We start from the raw sequence: 16,890 nt of genomic DNA, 5'->3' as shown, positions 1-16,890 counted from the left end.
CGAATCCACAAGGCACAGGCGACCGCGTAGGTCCCAACTGAGCATTGCCTCTGCTAAGGCAGTGCGTACACTCTCAGCAAGCCACTATGTGCTTGCAGTTTAGACTTGCTGCATTTCATCCTTTCCAATTACATGGCCTCCTCCAAGCAAACAGAAATGCTAACTTCTTGTCAACTTCCAGTTCGATGAAACCGTACTGGTCGAACCAGTTGCTCCTGTTGCACTGATCTCTCCTACTTGGCCACAGCCTCGTGGGCGTGCAAAATTCAATTCTTTCCAAAAACTCCCCAAAAGCTCCCCCACGCCTTCATGACCGTTTCTCAATTGGGGCTCATTCATATTTCACATTTTGCCATCCACAGGCATCTGTCCTCCCTCAGCCCCTAAATCTTGCTGAACTTCAACTGCGTCGGCGAAAGAAATCTGAGAATTGCCGTGGCGTCCCAAAATATGCTCTCTGTTCCGATGCAGCCTCCAGGTTGCTTCAATGCCTTCTTCCGCCCTGCGTATCCAGTTTTGCTGATCCCGGACGCTGCTGAAGTGTCTGTACACAGCTGAAAACAAACAAATAATGCCCAAGACTGCCAGCAGAGTAGATGCAACGGAGGCAATATCTTCCCGGTCAAGATTTGCGAATCTGGCGAGCACATGGGCGGGGCCTCCAGTCACAGATTCATCTCTTTCGTAAGAAATCCAAACTGAAAGCAAAAGAAATAGCAGCCCGACGACGAAGACCTTCGCGCCCAACACGCGCGGGGCCTTCGGCAAAAACAGCAGCGGGTACAGCGGGTCATCTAGCAACACCAGATTCTGTCCTTCTTGTTTTTTTTCAGAAAGCTCCCCCACGCTGAGTCGAGAATCCCCTGCTGGAGCCCCCCCACTTTCGCTTCTCGTGGCTATCTGCTCGCTGCCCTCTACATCGGGCACGCCAATAAGGGAATAGGAGTATTCTGTGGCCGAGTTTTTGTTGGCGTTTCCGGCTTTATTCTTGCTTGCCCACTTCTGCTTGTCGTGGGCAGCCCAGGGTGACCCTAAAATGTCCTTTTGAGGCGGTGCAGCCACTTCGCGGCGCGTCAAAATGTGGTATTCGCCGGAGTTTTCTGCAAAGGAGCTGTGCTCTTTGGTGTCAGCGGGCACTGCAGCGAATTCCCTCCCTCCCAGTGCTGCCCCGGCAACCCCGAGAGTGGAATGAAGTCCCCCCAGTGAAATATACAGGGAAAGCACAGCTAGCCAATTCATTGCTGTTTAGGGGGCGACGGTCTGCTGAGGCGGCGGCAAGTCACTCCACAAACAGAGCTTTGAAAGCAAGGGAAGCACTGCACATCTGCTGCAGCTTCCTGCGAACACTACTGGGGGATATTAACAAATTCGCCAGCCGTGGGGGGCCTTTGAGTGACTTTCCCTTGACGCTCCAAGTGTACACGGACAGCAGCCACGGCGTCGAACTGCGCACCGCAGCAGCGGGCAGTTGAGTGGACTTCTCCACTGCCAACGGCAAATGTAGAAGGTTTGTTACTGGAAAACACTTCTGGTGAGAAAAAGGCGACAAAAAGTAAACACGCTTTCTCCACCACAGAAGCTCAAATTATGACCCTCAAAAAGAAAGAAGGGCCCGTGAAGCGCAAGCTTCCGTGGAGTTCGAATAGACCAAAACTAAAAAGAAGCGATTCAACCTTGGCAACTTGTTCCTGAGGGCTTGATACGGAAGAAGGACGGACCACTGACCTCCGCCCCCAACACCAGGTTGAGAATGCTTCGAGTGTCTCTCGGAAGCTTCCTAATACTCCCCTTCAAGTTAGCGGACTCCAAAAATATATTTAAAATTATTGCAAAACGAAGCTGAAAGCTCGGAAAATATTTCCCCAAGAAGCCAACTATTCCAGAATCAGGACAGCACATGTGCTGCTCGAGCGCTCGACTGTCTCACTGGCAGCTCATTAGATCGCAGATCCACTTTATTTTTTCGCTCCTCGGGAAAATTCCCCTTTTGTTGCCTCTAAAGCAGTTATTTTCCAAGCCATTAACGCATAACATCAACAGGCCTTGCGGAAGTAAGGAGAAAGCTCGTCCATTTGCTAGTGAGCGTTGAGCGTTGTTCGAGACAAACCGCTAAAACCACCGACGTTCTCAGAAAGCTGCGTATCTCGGGTCTCAGAGTGCCACTGCGATTTAATTACTATTAATACTTTTATGATACTTCAATTGTGCGGAAATAATTGTAAATCCGCCCAAAATCTGACGTTTTAAATGGGGTGTTACAGCAGAAGCTGCACAGGGGTCATGCGACTGTAACATTGGCACTGCATTTAGAGGGAGCTCACAAAGCCAAAGATATGCAAAAGCTCCTTATTAAATACGATTGAGGGCCCATTTCATGGAGCGTTGCAATGAGTGAAATACTTAAGGGAATCAAACGAGCACACCAAGGCAGCATTGGCTACCAAAGAGCAGTATCCTGTAGACAATTATTCCCAACTTACTTTAAAGCTGTGTAGAAATAAGGGCTAGCTTGCAACCCCACGAACTGTACGCTGATGGCGCTGAACTATCTGGGGAAGGTACTAGTGATATTTATTGTTTTGATCAAATTGTAAACTGAAGAGGGGGCGAAAGAAATCATTGTTGTCCAGTGGAAGAAAGATCCTCGAAGGGATGCAGAGAACTTGTGGTCTCCCCCGCAGCTTCATGAGTTGATGGTAGCTGGGCTGAACAGTTTTATCTGAAACTGTGAGGACGCAAGGTTTTCGTGGCCTGAAGAGCTTTTATCTTCCAGCTATGCATGCAACAAGAAGGTAAGCGGTGCTACCACTGGGTTGCGGAACATCTGTTTGGAGGGTTCTGGATCCTCTCGCGGCTCCAACTTGCCAAGAGGTTAGAGTTGAAGTTCCGGTATTTTGAGTTTCCAGCAATCCTTGCTATCTGGAAAGACTGCTGTCACCAGCAGCGAGCGGAAAAGGAAGCATTACTACACTGAAGGCACTTTCCCCTCGTGGTTCTAGCTTGTTCCCGAAATATTGATTAATTGCAAACATTCACTTAGAACGTCCCCAGGTCAGCTCGAATCTAGTTGCAGGAATGTTTAAGTTCCAGAGACCTGATTATGAAGGAGAAGGAATCAGTAGACTCCACTTCTCAAGTGAAGGAGCTGTTTCTTAGTGGCACTTGCGTGCCTGAAGGAAACGGCATGAGCTCCTCAATCTAATTGGGCCAAAAGCAGCGAATATTAGCATCGGGGAAAGAAGCAGTAAGCAATGAACTTAGGGATAAAATATCCGGAAAAAATTAGTAAATGCTACAACATTATTGGTGTAAATTGAGTGTTTTCAACCCAGATAAAACCCGGTGGCAGGGAGGAGTCTAGGCTACAACTAAGGATGCCTTAACCTGGCGAACCAAGACTGGAAACAACTGAGTTGACACTGAAGCATCCATAAATTAAAGTTGCTTAGCCCTGGCCACGGCCGAAAGGCTCCAGAAACCTTTACAAACACTCAAGAGCGGCCACGCCGGCATCGGGCGGTTGAAAATCGGGTAACTAAGATGTCCTTATGGACAGACTAGTCAAGAAGCCAACTGAACAGAAGACGAAAACTCTTAAGACACACTTAATCAGCCACTACAGCAAAAAATGAGAATCATGCAATGAAAGCGGGTCACTAACCGAAGGTCGTCACGATCAGTGGGCCGCAGCGTATAGAAGTGCCCAAGCTGCCATTAAAAGTTGAAACAACTATTCAGATTGCAATGGCATTTCGTTGAAAAAGGCCCCTAGAGTTGGGTTCGCAGCGCCATTTTCACTGTGCAGCTTCCTGTGCAGCCCAGCTAGGTTCTTCCCGCAACGCGGCAGTTTTTACTAACGAACCCAGCTGAAATTAGTCCCATAAAATATAGCTAAAAGTTTCATGCTAGAGTTGAGGTGTGGAGACGTTTTGAATGCGGATCAATGACCGCAGCGCTACGCAAACAGGCTGGTTGTAAACGAAAGCTACAATGAGCTAGCCCACCGCGCTTTGAAGGCGTGCTAGAACCCGAAAATTCTGGGGGCCAGTTTTCTCTCATGATAAAAAAGTGCATGCATGTTATATTGAAAGCGTTTCAGCATACAGAAATGTCACAGCAGCCGAAACGAACCTATCTATGAACAGACAGCCACAGCTCTTCACGACCACAGCTACAACGCTGCATGATGGGGCCCATCGCACGGAGTAATTCTGCTCTACAAGATCCCTTTCCTGTAAATTCACCTTTTTATGTCACGTAGTGTCAAAGACAAACTAGAATTGAGGCCTTGATCCTATCACGGGCACTCAGAAGAAGTCCTGTAGGTAAGCAGAGCTGCGCGTGCGGCCGTCAGCAGCCACCCAGCACCACCACCGCCACAACCCCTGAAATGCTCCCTCCGTTGTGCAAGCCTCCATTGCCTTGATTCTCACAGGCGAAAGCTTCTCTTCTTTGGCTTTCTTATACTCAATTTTCTCGAGAGACTGTTCTGTCGAGGCAGGAATCGGCACAGTTGCGTGCGCCTGCTGTCTGGTGCCCCTTCTTGCCTGCAGCAGGGCGCTGACACGTCGCCGTCCTTTGCGTGCAGTTGCCTTTCCCTGCCACTTCTTTCTTTCGCGAAAATGAGAGAAATCGTTCACGTTCAGGGCGGCCAATGCGGCAACCAGATTGGCGCCAAGTTCTGGGAGGTTATTTCGGATGAACACGGCATAGCCCCGGTGAGGAGCCCCGCATTTTTCTCGGATATACCGCAGTTCATGTTGGTGCACATGAAGATTTTATAAGCACTCATCAGCTTCTTGCTAGATACAGTTTCACTCAGCTTCCAGAGCCGCGATTTCTCCCTCTGGCTGGGTGCATTAGTGGGTCCAGCGGGCGGCGTGTCCCGTGCGCCTAGCCATCGGCTGCCGCATCCGTGAAAAAAGCGATTGCCTCGCCCTAATTCACGTCGGCGTCTGCAATACTTTTTCATTTTATTGTGTATCAATTCATGGTGACGCTTCCCGCTGAATCTTTCAGCGCTCAGTAGTCCATTGACCCGCTTGCCTCCAGCGCAGGCCCCGGGGGCCGCTGTGGAACGCAGCGCAGTAGAAAAAAGTTGCACGCCTTTTCGAGAAGTCTAAAGCTTTCTGTGGTGACTGAGCAGCGTGGCAGTGTGCTAGCTTGCTAGGGAGCGGCTGCATCTGGAGCAGACTGCAGGCCTGTGCGTCGTGTTGTTTGCTTTCGCTCTGACATGTTTCGCAGACCGGCACCTACAAGGGTGACAGTGATCTCCAGCTCGAGCGGATTTCAGTGTTCTACAACGAAGCCACTGGCGGGCGCTACGTGCCCAGGGCCGTCCTCATGGACTTGGAGCCCGGCACAATGGACTCTGTGCGATCGGGGCCTTTCGGGCAGCTGTTTCGCCCCGACAACTTCGTGTTTGGCCAGACCGGCGCGGGCAACAACTGGGCGAAGGGGCACTACACTGAGGGCGCGGAGCTGATCGACTCCGTGCTGGACGTGGTGCGGAAGGAGGCGGAGGGCTGTGACTGTCTGCAGGGCTTTCAAGTCACGCACTCGCTGGGAGGCGGCACGGGAAGCGGCATGGGAACGCTGCTAATCAGCAAAGTCCGCGAAGAATACCCCGACAGGATTATGGAAACGTTTTCTGTGTTTCCGTCGCCGAAGGTGTCGGACACGGTGGTGGAGCCGTACAACGCGACGCTGTCTGTACACCAGCTGGTGGAGAACGCGGACGAAGTGCAAGTGATCGACAACGAAGCGCTTTACGACATTTGTTTCCGCACTTTGAAGCTGACGACTCCGACTTACGGCGACTTGAACCACCTGGTCAGCGCCGCCATGTCGGGGGTCACTTGTTCGCTGCGCTTCCCGGGCCAGTTGAACTCCGACTTGCGGAAGCTGGCCGTGAACTTGGTGCCTTTCCCTCGCCTGCACTTCTTCTTAATTGGCTTTGCGCCGCTCACCAGCCGCGGCTCGCAGCAGTACCGAGCCTTGACTGTGCCCGAACTCACGCAGCAAATGTTCGACGCCAAAAACATGATGTGCGCCTCCGACCCGCGCCACGGCCGTTACTTGACGGCCTGCGCGCTGTTCCGCGGCCGCATGAGCACTAAGGAAGTTGATGAACAAATGTTGAATGTGCAAAACAAGAACTCCTCTTACTTCGTGGAGTGGATTCCCAACAACATGAAGTCCGGGGTCTGCGACATCCCGCCCAAGGGCCTCAAAATGTCCGTCACCTTCGTCGGAAACTCAACCGCCATTCAGGAAATGTTCAAACGCGTCTCCGACCAGTTCACCGCCATGTTCAGGCGCAAGGCTTTCCTCCACTGGTGAGTTCCGTGCTGCTGCTGCTGCTGCTGCTGCTGCTGCTGCTGCATGCAGTTTCCTCTTTTTGCATGCAGTTTCCTCTTTTTTGCATGCAAGTAGTTTCAATAGACGCCGGACGGATGTGCACTTCGCGCACTCAGGTACACTGGAGAGGGTATGGACGAAATGGAGTTCACCGAAGCCGAGTCCAACATGAACGACCTGGTGTCTGAATACCAGCAGTACCAGGTGGGTTTGGCGGTGTCAGTGCTGCGTGGGAGTTTCGTGTTTGACTTTTTGTGGAGAGAAAGACTTCTTCTGTGGCTTTTCTTTCCTCAGGATGCAACTGCCGAGGAGGAAGGCGAGTTCGACGAGGAAGAGGGGGTCATGGACGCAGAGGGCGCAGCGTAAAGGGAATTCGTTGCTCGCTTTTTCTCTGTCTCAGGATGCTTTAGTTGCGGGTTCGGGGCAGCCCCAGGGGCTGCCCCGCACTCGCGTTTCCCCAGCACTCACAGATGTATTGCGTCAGCGAACTTGGTTGTGTCGGCCGAACTGGAGGGAATACGTGTAGTTGCGCAGCGAGAAAACAAAGTCGTTTATGTAGGGAATTGTCAAGCAGGGGCGGCCGGCGAAGCCGAAGATGCCGTTCGCTCAACTGAAAGGTTTTGTCTTTTGGATTAAAAAAACTCAGCTGATGCACCGGAATTAATCTGCGTAGCCAGTGTCCGCTGTTTGCTGGGCGCGCCTTCGCTGGCGAGCTCTGTTGTCTGGTGTTCAGACACCACAAATAGCTGACGTTGCCCTCCGCGCCGACGGCACAGAACGCTGCTGCTGAAAGGGAGTTGGCTTCCGTCTTCCGGCTCCACTATTATTATTTAGTGCTGGATTTGGCGCACACTATTTTCTATTCTTGCTGCAAACGTGTCAAGAGCTGTTCGACTATGTGTCGTCTCGAGAGTGGGCAGCAACGCCATTCAGGGGAACTGTAACGCGAATCTGGCACAAAACGAGAAGTAGTCCAGCCTAGTTCTCGAGGAATGCACTTTAATTAAATAATCTCGTTACTTTTTTCTGCATTTGACGGCAAATCGGAACCAGATTCTCTGGCTTCTTCCCCCCTGGTGAGGCGCACTGTCAGTGACGGCGCCGGCACTGACAAGCAGCTGCCACTGGTAACACTCAACAGCCACATTAACTCCCTCTAAATGCAGCCTTTTGTTCCTTTTCTGACAAGCAGCTGCCACTGGTGACACTCAGCAGCCACATTAACTCCCTCTGGATGCAGCCTTTTGTTCCTTTTCCCTTACATCTAGAAGTGCTCGGTCCAGCTCCAGCACGACGCGGGCGAGAGCCTCGGGGTGCACTCCCTGCTCCAGCATTTTGGTCAAAATGGTCAGAGATTCCCTATCAAGTCCCGTGTTGAGGATGTTTGAGATCTCCACCAAGAGGTCTTCTCGCGTAGTAGTGTCATTCTCGCAATCCAGCATGACCATGTTGTTAGTGGGTACGGAAAATGCGTAAAAAAAACAAAGTCTTTCGAATCTTCTGCCAAAAGGCCCTTGAAATATGCTTTTATATGCAAACAGCCAGCCCGTAGAAGAGCCAGCAGGGATGGCCTTTTAGGCAAAGTACAAATGAAGACACTGTCTGACGGAAGACATGAAACCACTCTTGAACAGAATGCTGGCAATGTGCTGTTTGCGCTGCCAGTTCCTTCAACTCTGGCTGTTTGCAAGCTTTTCAAATATCTATTCAACTCAAATAAATGATACTGTTCACTGACAAACACCCCGGGTAGGACATGCAGCCACCGCCGCCGCCAGGCGCATGCGCCCGTGTGTAGGCCCACCAGACAGCAGAAAGAAACTTTAGATGGCAAATAAAACTTATTATGAAGCAAAATCTCAACTTTTTTCATTATAAAAGAAAGTAAACCGCGAGCCTAATTGTATAACGGGTGGGCAAATGCAAATTCTCGGAGCCGCCGGCTGGATGGCCGAGTGGTCTAAGGCGCTGCGTTTAGGCCGCAGTCCGCAAGGGCGTGGGTTCGAACCCCACTCCAGTCATTTCTTTACTAATTCTCTTCTTTTCTTGATTAGTCTCTGCTCAACCACTTCTTGTCCAGCAAATTGTACTTACAGGCTGCGCAAACTTGCATTCATTGGCCCCTGCAGAGGGGTAGAACAGCAACAGCTGGGCTTCACTGCAGCAGCACTGAAGCCACGCAACAGCTGGTGCTACCCAAGCTGCTTTCCCAACACATTTGCTGGCCTTTTTGTTGGAAAGCGAATGCCTATCGCCTTGAAGCAGCTTCTCTTCGGGCGGCGCTGCCGATGCACACTTGAAATGGAACGTTTTGTTCGCCGCAGCAGCTGAAGTGTTCAATAGTTGAACAGGAGCAGCTGCTGGCGCATCAACTGTGCTAGCTTTTTAGTTTCTGAATGCATGCTGTGGAGCTGAAGCCAAGTGGGCTGTGCTTCGTTGAGTGATTGGCAATTCACTTCGAGAGTCACGCTTGCTCACCAACAGAGCTTGAAATGCTGCAAATTAGCATCCATAGGGAAGTCTACAGCAGCTGCATGCATTCAAGAGATTGGAGTTCCGTGCTGGGACGTCTAGAGGCCGTTTCACTGAAGTGCACAAAATTGAAAGAGGACATCCAAGGCCCTAAAACTCTCTTTTGTGCTCTCTATTGCAATGCTGCTTGTTATTGACTACTAATGACAGTTATATGAGGGCTCAAATGTTGCAACTACGCCAACTTTGCAACTTTCTCCAATTAGAATACTGGCCAGATTGGCCTTGGACAGCATTGAAAGCTCCCCGTCTGGTGAAATTGTCTGAAGATGCAGCCCGTCTGCAGCCTCTGCATGCGCCATATGTAAATTTCTTAACTGTATTGACTAATTACCAGCCGCGCTAGCGAAATATGAATTGCTGAAGAGACAAGTCCTTTAATTTAGACAAAAGGATTAGGTCCACCGTGCCTGAGTGGTCTGCACACTATTTTTTTTAACGCTTCGAATATCTGTGTTGATTTGTTCCACGAAGTAGCATGAGATATCTGCGATGCGCTTGAACAGTAGAAAAATTGGCTGGTATCGCCTTCGTGGAGAACTTGAGCCATTACTAAAATGAAAATTGCAGAATAAAACCTTTCTAAACGAGGTGAAAAGGCAGACAATGAGGAATTGCCGAGCTTTTACGCATTCGATGCGGAAATGTTTCGCAACCACGCTTACTTGGCATGCATTCGGCGTTTCAGGGAAAATGACATAAGCATAAAAGCACACTAAAGTCAGAAGAGTTGTAGAAGAAATTATGTGGGAATACTTTCGGGGGTGCTTCTCCTGTGCATGTGGGGGCTCATGCTGGGGCTGAGAGCCCCCTTTGTGCCGAAGGCCGCTGCTGTCTATAAGGCACTTCTACGTCTTCCGACATATATGTTCATTCATTCTGTTTTTGTCCCACATATTTTGTCTACTTCCACGCTTTGCTCAGCTGGCACACCCCAACTACTTGCAAAGTTGAGAGTACTAACCGGGGAAGTACCAAAGTTAAGTACTACTGGTATATCTAATTTGTTAGCTAGCTTTAGCTAGCTTCGCTAGCTAACAAATTAGATATATGACGCATCTAATTTGTTAAAGTGCTGTGCTCTAACTCTTAAGGACTTGTACTTGATTGGATCCAACGGCACCAGTAAATTCTAATACTACTAACGCTTTCCGAGCGTGGCTTCATGTTTTGAAACTACCATCACACCTGAAATGTGCCGCATTTAGATGTGAATGAGCTTCCATTACAAAATTATTAAGCATAAAAATTCGTGTTTCTGGATCCATGTACGCAGGATGCGCCATGGAGAAGCCAACACAACATAGAAAAATTGCCCAAGTGCTCGCAACGATGCGATGACCTGCACATGAAAATACGCCTCGAACGGTCTTAGGTCCCGCTGTTTGCTGCAACTCACTGTTTGCTGCAGCAGTTCAATTGACCCAAGCTCGGACCATTCTTTCAGAAAACAATCCATTAACTGACTGTTGCCTGCCACCCAATGCAGATTCGACTCAGCTTTAATCCTAAATTGCCAAAATACTTCACTTGCCAACGACGTTGCTTGACAACGCAGCGATAACTATACATTATCCTTGAGACAAGGCACATGCAAGTTTACCGTTGCAAGAATGGCTAACAAATTGAGATAAGCTTTGAAGGCTATTCAAGAACAGCCTAGTGCAAATATGTAGACCCGATTGCGCACAATTTCTTGCGCCTCATGTCCGAAATGAATAAAACCCATGGAGCGACAAGTGCGGCAGTACAGGAGCAACAGCAGCAGCAGGAACACTGCAGTGTCTGTCATTCATGCGCCGAATCCAAGCACCTGAGTGGTCCATTGTGTCCTCCTCTTGCAAAGAACAGGGAGGACCCACGTTGAGTTTTTGTAAAGATGAAAACAAAATGCTTATTGCGATCAAAAGTGAAAATAATATGACGAAGGCACCTCACGTAAGCTGCCAAGAGTCTTGGTTTCGCATGACCTCGCCTGCGGTCAAGGGTGCTCCAGCGCCTGCGTCAGGTTCCGACGAGTTTCACTAACTGTGCAAATCTATTGTGAACGGAAGATTCTTCAAATTGCGCTTTGGAAAGCTGATCAACTGGAAAGCTGATCAGTTCTCAGAGTTATCTTCCTCCTCCTTGCTCTGCGCTTCCGAAGCCGGGTTCCAGAACCTCGAAGTCACTTGAACGCGCGGCGGCGCGCCGTTCTGAATGTCGCTGCTGGAAGACTCCGAAGGAGTTCTTGTCCGGGACATCTCCAGCAGCGCGTGGCCGAGCCCCAGCGGGACCCGCGCTGCAGCGCCGTTGGCAGTGGTTGGGCTGCTTCGACTTGGGCTGCTGCGGGCTTCGCTGCGAGTTGCTGCTGCTTCTGGCTCTGCTGCTGCGGGCCAACCAGCAGCAGCAGCTGTCGGCAGCGGCGAACTCGACTCGCTCCGGGGAGAAGAAGATCCCGCCGGACTCGGAGTGAAGCTGCTGCTGACGGCTGCTGCTGGCGCAGCAGCAGCGGAGGCCGCGGGGAGGCCTGCAGGCTCTGCAGCGGGCTGGTGCTCCGGGGGAAGACGGCGGGGGCTCGAAGGCGCGCTGTGGCTGGGAGAAGAACTCGGGCTGCTGCTGCTGCTGCTGCTGCTGCTGGGCACTGGAGATGAGACGCTGGGGCTGGCTGTCTTGTCGTGTGTCGGCGTCGGCGCAGTTGGGCTGGCGCCGCCTCTTCGCCTGCTGCCGGGTGGTGCCTCGCGCTGCAGCAGCCTGCCTGCTGCTGCTGCTGCTGCTGCTGCTGCTGGCTCGGCCGCAGCTGACGGCTGGCCGCTTGCTTCTCGCTGGGCTGCTGCGCCTCCAAGTCTGCTGCTGCGGGGCCCAGGGGCTGCTGCCTGCAGCGCCTCCGGCCCCCGAGGACTTGGGACGGGAACGAATTCGTTGACGCGATCTCGCTGCAGACGCAAGAAGCTCTGCGGGCCGGAGTCGACTCCGGCGAGGGAAAGCTCCAAACGGTCCAGAGGGCTGTAGCCGTTCATGAACGGCGGCTGGCGGGGCGGAAGTCCCAAACTTCGTTCCGGAGGTCTCCAGCGCATCGGCACTGGCGGGAAGTCCTCAGCCGGAGCTGCTTCGCGCTGCGGGCTGTAGATCGTCAGAGAGGCGAGGCCAGAGCCGTCTGCCTCGGGCGGGCTCGGCAAGGAGGCTTGCTGCTGCAAGTCGCCGCGCGCTGCGGGGCTTTCCGCGAGCTCGGCCTCCAGTCCGACGAAGTCGGGGTTTTCCATCTTGAAGAGCCGCAGGAAGTCCTCGCGGTCGAGGACTTGCTGCGCAGTGGCGCCGTTCAACAAGTCCGTGTACTCCGCAGCAACTTCCTCCGCGCTGATCCGCTTGCTGCGGTCCGTCTCGAGCAACCGAACCACCAGTTCGCGCCACCGCCGCGAAACTCCACTGCCTTCCATTTTCGTCAGCATCTCGTCGATGTCAGTGTGTTCCCGCAGCTGCACGACGTGCGGGATGGCGCTTTCGTCGGAGGGGATCTCGGAAAGCCCGAACGGCAGTTCGCCGTCCATCAGGATCTGGTGCAGAACAATTCCCAAACTCCACATGTCGGACTTCGCGTTGGCTTGCGCGAGACCCTTGCAGTCTTCGTAGCACCAGAGGCTCGCGAGCAGTTCAGGTTCCGTGGTCAGCGGCGAGATGCCCACGTTGTCCGGGATGACTTCGCCGAAAGGCACGCTCGACTGAAGACCCAGCAACAAAACAGACCCGTCTTCTTGAACTCCGAAACTTCTGCAGTTCAGTCCGTTGTGGCTCCAGCCCGCGCGCTGCATGTGCAGCACAGTCTTCAGCACGCTCCGCGCGATGTACGCCTTGGTGCCGGTGGGCGGCAGATCCAGCGCGTCCAGCGCGTCTTGCAAGGAAACTTCGACGTTTTCCGTAATTTCAACTGCAGACATAACACTTAAACCTTTGTGGCGCAGAATTTTGGGGAATCCGTCGATCCGCGCCATGAATCGCGTGGGAGCAATTCCCTTTTCCTGCGCCGCGGCGGCCAGCGGGGTGCTGCCGCTGATGCCGAGGCTGGCCTGCGCCACGCGGACCATTTGCGGGGAAACGCTGGCCTTCGCCGTGGTGAGAGCGAGGTTTTCCAAGTCTGCGGGGAGAAAGTTGATGCGCATGGCGGAAGTTTCCTCGGTTTCCCGATCCTGCACGGCGAGCAGCACGCTCTGGTACCCCTGGTCGATGAAGCGGGTCACCACGAAGTCTCGGGGCTCCTGCAGCTGCTCGCCAGAGCCCACTTCAGTCACCTGACTCAGCCGAATTGTCATTCCCAGCAGATCCTCCGACTGCCCGTTGGAAAGCGCCTTCGCCACCGCCTCCATGGCTGTCTGCGCGTCGCCTTCGGGCTCGATGTGCCCCCCCTGGACCAGCTGGCTGCTGACGTCTGCCAAGACGCCTCTGACGAGCTGGTTGGTCACGGACTCTCTTTCTTCGGGGGGGTGCACGGGGGGCACTTGCCACTGGGCGGGGGGGGCGGGCAGGCCGGCCTGGGGCTTCACGACGGACTCCCAGGAAAGCTGCTGCTTCGTCTTCGCGAAAGCCGACATCAAATACATGAACAGCACTATGGTCGGCACTGCGAGGCCCCCAACTGCCAAGTAGTTCCACAGGCGGCGCGCGCGCTGCGCCGAAGGCAGCAGCACAGCGCCGCTGGCCGCCGTCGAAGGCTCCTCGTCCAGAAGCTGCATATCCTCCCCTTCAAGTCCCACGGCAGAAACCCCAACCCCCTCGGGCTCCTTCCCGGGCCCCTCGGGCACGCTCCACTGTTCGTAGTAAGGCTCCATGTTGAACTTGCAGGAAAGCTCGGGTTCGGGTCCGCGAGCGGTGAGCGGTCGGTGTACAGAATGAAGCCAAGTGGCGCAGTGCAGCGGCTGCTCGCCAATTCGAAGAAGATCAACTGTCCAGCCGGCTCCGACGCAGCAACTGGAAAGCAAAAACCTGCAGAAAAAGGCCCCTGGGCTCGCGTCTTGGGGAGTTGGCCTGGGACTTCCCCGCTCAAAGCGTCTCGCGCCTCACGAAGGGAAAACGCCACGAGCGGCCTGTGGGCAACTCCCAAACTCCAGTCACTATGTCCTCTTAGACTGTAGAAAAGTAATGGAATTGAGAAATTCGATCAGCTCGACCACGAAGTGGAGCGGCTTCGGTTCGGACGAGTGTCGTTGCCAGTCAAATCGATCGATATGCGAGCAACGGAGCGCTGCCCGACGGTTTAAAAAGGAACAAACGGAATATTTACGTACAAAAAAACAAACAAAGCTGAATTAAAAATGTTACAATCTAAAAGAACAAACTGAACTGACGGAGCTCACTAGATCAGCGACTCTAACGGAAGCCCGCCAGTATGACCCAAGGGCGTTAGCTGCGGTCAATCGCTCAGGCCCTGTCCGAGTTCCTTGCTTTCCAAAGCTTCCTCCTTGCTTTCTGTACAGCTCCCTCATTTTTAACTGCTTTGTTAGCAGATCAGCCATTCAATAAAAGGCCTTAATAAAGTGACTATTTCAAATGCACGGAGCGGCGCTAGCACCGGGAGCTGGCGGATACGAAGCACGTACCAGTTCAGAACGCTAATGAATCCGCACAACAGGAAGCGGGGTGGGGTTTTTTCTGCATTATTTTTACTCGTTGTTGTTTTATTTTTCGCTATTTTGCTTTCCTTCGCGAAATTCTCTAATTATGTGCTCCCAGAAGCACTAAGGACAAAGGCGTGGCATGCGAGCCCAACTACAGGCAGTGCAGTGCTGGTGCAACACGCGTGCTTGCTGTTTCTAATTAATGCATTAACACTTGTTTTTAACAGCATGGATATTATTTTTGAGTTTTACTTGCAGCTTTTGCCGCTGGATCGCCAGCACCTGAGGCGCTCGCCACACTCCCATGGGGGCGCGTTCGTGCGCATGCTACTCCCATTTCCTGAACAAGTCCACGCGAGAAATATATCTATAACTGAGATCATGTCCTTAACACTCAGTGCGAAATCGTGCACTTCTGAAACTGACCATCTGCAGCGGCATCACACTAACTTGTGGCCAACTTTGGCTGAAAACCTGAAATGCAGCGGTGTAGAATGCAAATAGTGCACACGGAGAAGTCAACTTAATACGTCTTGAGACAAAAGTGTGTTAGTTTTATGAGATCAAGCCTGAGTGGATGCTGACGCTGCATCGCTCCCCCACTTTTGCAGAACTTGTGGGCAGCTCACTCTGCAGCTGCGGCCCACCGATTTAAGTACTTTAATGGCCTTTTTTATTTCTTCATAATGTTCTCGTTAAGAGGGGAAAGCTCACTTGATATATTCACGAAAACACACAACAGTTCGCAGCAGCTAGTGAGCTAGGATGCGTGTGCATCATCGAAGCATACTGGACTTTGGCACATGTGCATCGTTTGTGGCCGTTTCAGCGCTTTCCGAAATAATATAAAACCATTTTCTTGCAAGTTTAGCATTTTTATGAACACAATCAGCACTTGAGCGCCAAGTTATGAGCAGATCCTCTCTTTTCCGGGGTATTGAACAGGATCTGAAGTCGCTAAATTCAGCAACACTGGCAAACGGCGCTTTCACTCGCATGAAAGCCCTTTCATTTCGTTCCACAGACCTAATTCAGCAACATCAGGAAAAAGCCCTTTCACTCGCAAGAAAGCCCTTTTTAAAATAAAAATATATAATAAAAATATATATATACTATAAAATATTAATTTCTTTGTGTAGACCCTTCTTAGTCGAGCATCTGCATGCCCGATAGACTGATCTTCACTGCAGCAACCACGGGGGGCAGAAAGAGCGATCTCGCGCTGCCGCATGCAGCAACGGCGGACACATTTGCAATTGAAAGAATAAAAAGACATTTAGAAGATCAAAAGCATTAAATTCAGCCTTTGTCCTCTGCGCATCGGCCGTCGGCAGTGCGGGACTCCACAGCGCGGTATATAGCAAATTCGAAGTAGCATTTGCCTAGATTTCGGAATTCAAAACAGAAAATAAGTCTACAGAACACAAATTGCATTCAAATATCGTTTTTGCAGAACACTGAACATCTTTCTCTGCACCGGCGCCCTGCACCTTCTCTAGCTACCCCGTGAGCGGCGCCTTTTGGCACTTTTATCTCCAATTTCTCAAAATAATTAAGACATGAGTTGCAATACTTTCAAGAATAAATCTAAACAAAGGCTTTAAGCTGCTGCTTTCCCCCTCAGCCGCCAGGATTAGCTGCCCTGGCTACTAGAGGTTTCCCGAGATGCTTAATGGTCTTCGCAAAAGCACTACGAGTTCGTCACTTGAAACAAATGCAGAAAAGAACTTCTTTTCAAAACTTGAAATGTTTATCTTTAATCTCCTTCTAAGCCCTTTAGAACTCCTAGCCATTCATCCACTTTGCACAATTGAAGCAAAGAAGCGCCAGAGTTTGTTTCATCGTTTTTGAATCATCAACTTGAATTGATGAATGAGTGCAGAAATCTGGGGAAACATGAACAAATAATCGCGTTTTAAAGGACTTCATCAACTCCTAGAGTTCAAAACTTGTTTGTAAAGCTGCTTTTGGATTATTTTTCTCCATTTAATTCGAGAAAAAGCCAATTCAAATTGTTTTGTTCATAATTTGTTGCTTGGCACCTTTCAGATTCGACTGGGCTGAGTCCGGTGCTTTCGCATGCACCATTGTGCGCCACTCGGCCAGAATAATGTCTAAATATTTGAGAATTATATAATTAAAACTAAATGCTTTTGAATTGTGAACAAACATAAGTGGGGAAATAGCGAAAAGAGTGCGGATCAAGATGGAAGTGCTGAGAGCATTTTTCATACAAGAACGCACAAGGACCAGCTGCTCCTTCGTTGCGCTGTGCCATCTCTGTCTTTTCTTCGCGAGTTACAGCGGAATAAAAGGGAAATAGAAGTTATAATTATCCCGAGTTTGTGAATGGAGGCCGAGGAAGCGAAAAAATTCGGAGAAGTGGCACAAGAAGGAACATTTCAAATAA

General features: G+C 51.3%; 4 protein-coding genes across 4 annotated transcripts; 1 reads left to right on the top strand and 3 right to left on the bottom strand.

The window, feature by feature from the left end:
* Nucleotides 1-342: 342 nt before the first annotated feature.
* Nucleotides 343-1,239, bottom strand: ENH_00002520 (hypothetical protein, conserved; the record flags this gene model as incomplete). Its single annotated transcript, XM_013583956.1, has 1 exon — nt 343-1,239. The coding sequence occupies one exon, from the start codon at nt 1,237-1,239 to the stop codon at nt 343-345; it is 897 nt and encodes a 298-aa protein (XP_013439410.1).
* A 3,383-nt stretch (nt 1,240-4,622) lies between these two features.
* ENH_00002510 (tubulin beta chain, putative) lies at nt 4,623-6,726 on the top strand (the record flags this gene model as incomplete). The annotated part of the gene is made up of 4 exons (XM_013583955.1): nt 4,623-4,718; nt 5,245-6,338; nt 6,477-6,564; nt 6,655-6,726. The coding sequence occupies 4 exons, from the start codon at nt 4,623-4,625 to the stop codon at nt 6,724-6,726; spliced, it is 1,350 nt and encodes a 449-aa protein (XP_013439409.1).
* An 854-nt stretch (nt 6,727-7,580) lies between these two features.
* ENH_00002500 (hypothetical protein, conserved) lies at nt 7,581-7,808 on the bottom strand (the record flags this gene model as incomplete). Its single annotated transcript, XM_013583954.1, has 1 exon — nt 7,581-7,808. The coding sequence occupies one exon, from the start codon at nt 7,806-7,808 to the stop codon at nt 7,581-7,583; it is 228 nt and encodes a 75-aa protein (XP_013439408.1).
* Nucleotides 7,809-10,991: 3,183 nt separating this feature from the next.
* ENH_00002490 (hypothetical protein, conserved) lies at nt 10,992-13,694 on the bottom strand (the record flags this gene model as incomplete). The annotated part of the gene is made up of 1 exon (XM_013583953.1): nt 10,992-13,694. The coding sequence occupies one exon, from the start codon at nt 13,692-13,694 to the stop codon at nt 10,992-10,994; it is 2,703 nt and encodes a 900-aa protein (XP_013439407.1).
* Nucleotides 13,695-16,890: the final 3,196 nt, after the last annotated feature.

The sequence above is a fragment of the Eimeria necatrix genome, genomic scaffold, assembly GCF_000499385.1.
Source record: "Eimeria necatrix Houghton genomic scaffold, Enh_scaff107, whole genome shotgun sequence".
Taxonomy (NCBI): Eukaryota; Apicomplexa; class Conoidasida; order Eucoccidiorida; family Eimeriidae; genus Eimeria; species Eimeria necatrix.
The sequence above is the reverse complement of the archived record's forward strand: the minus strand, read 5'-3'. Positions and strand labels throughout refer to the sequence as shown.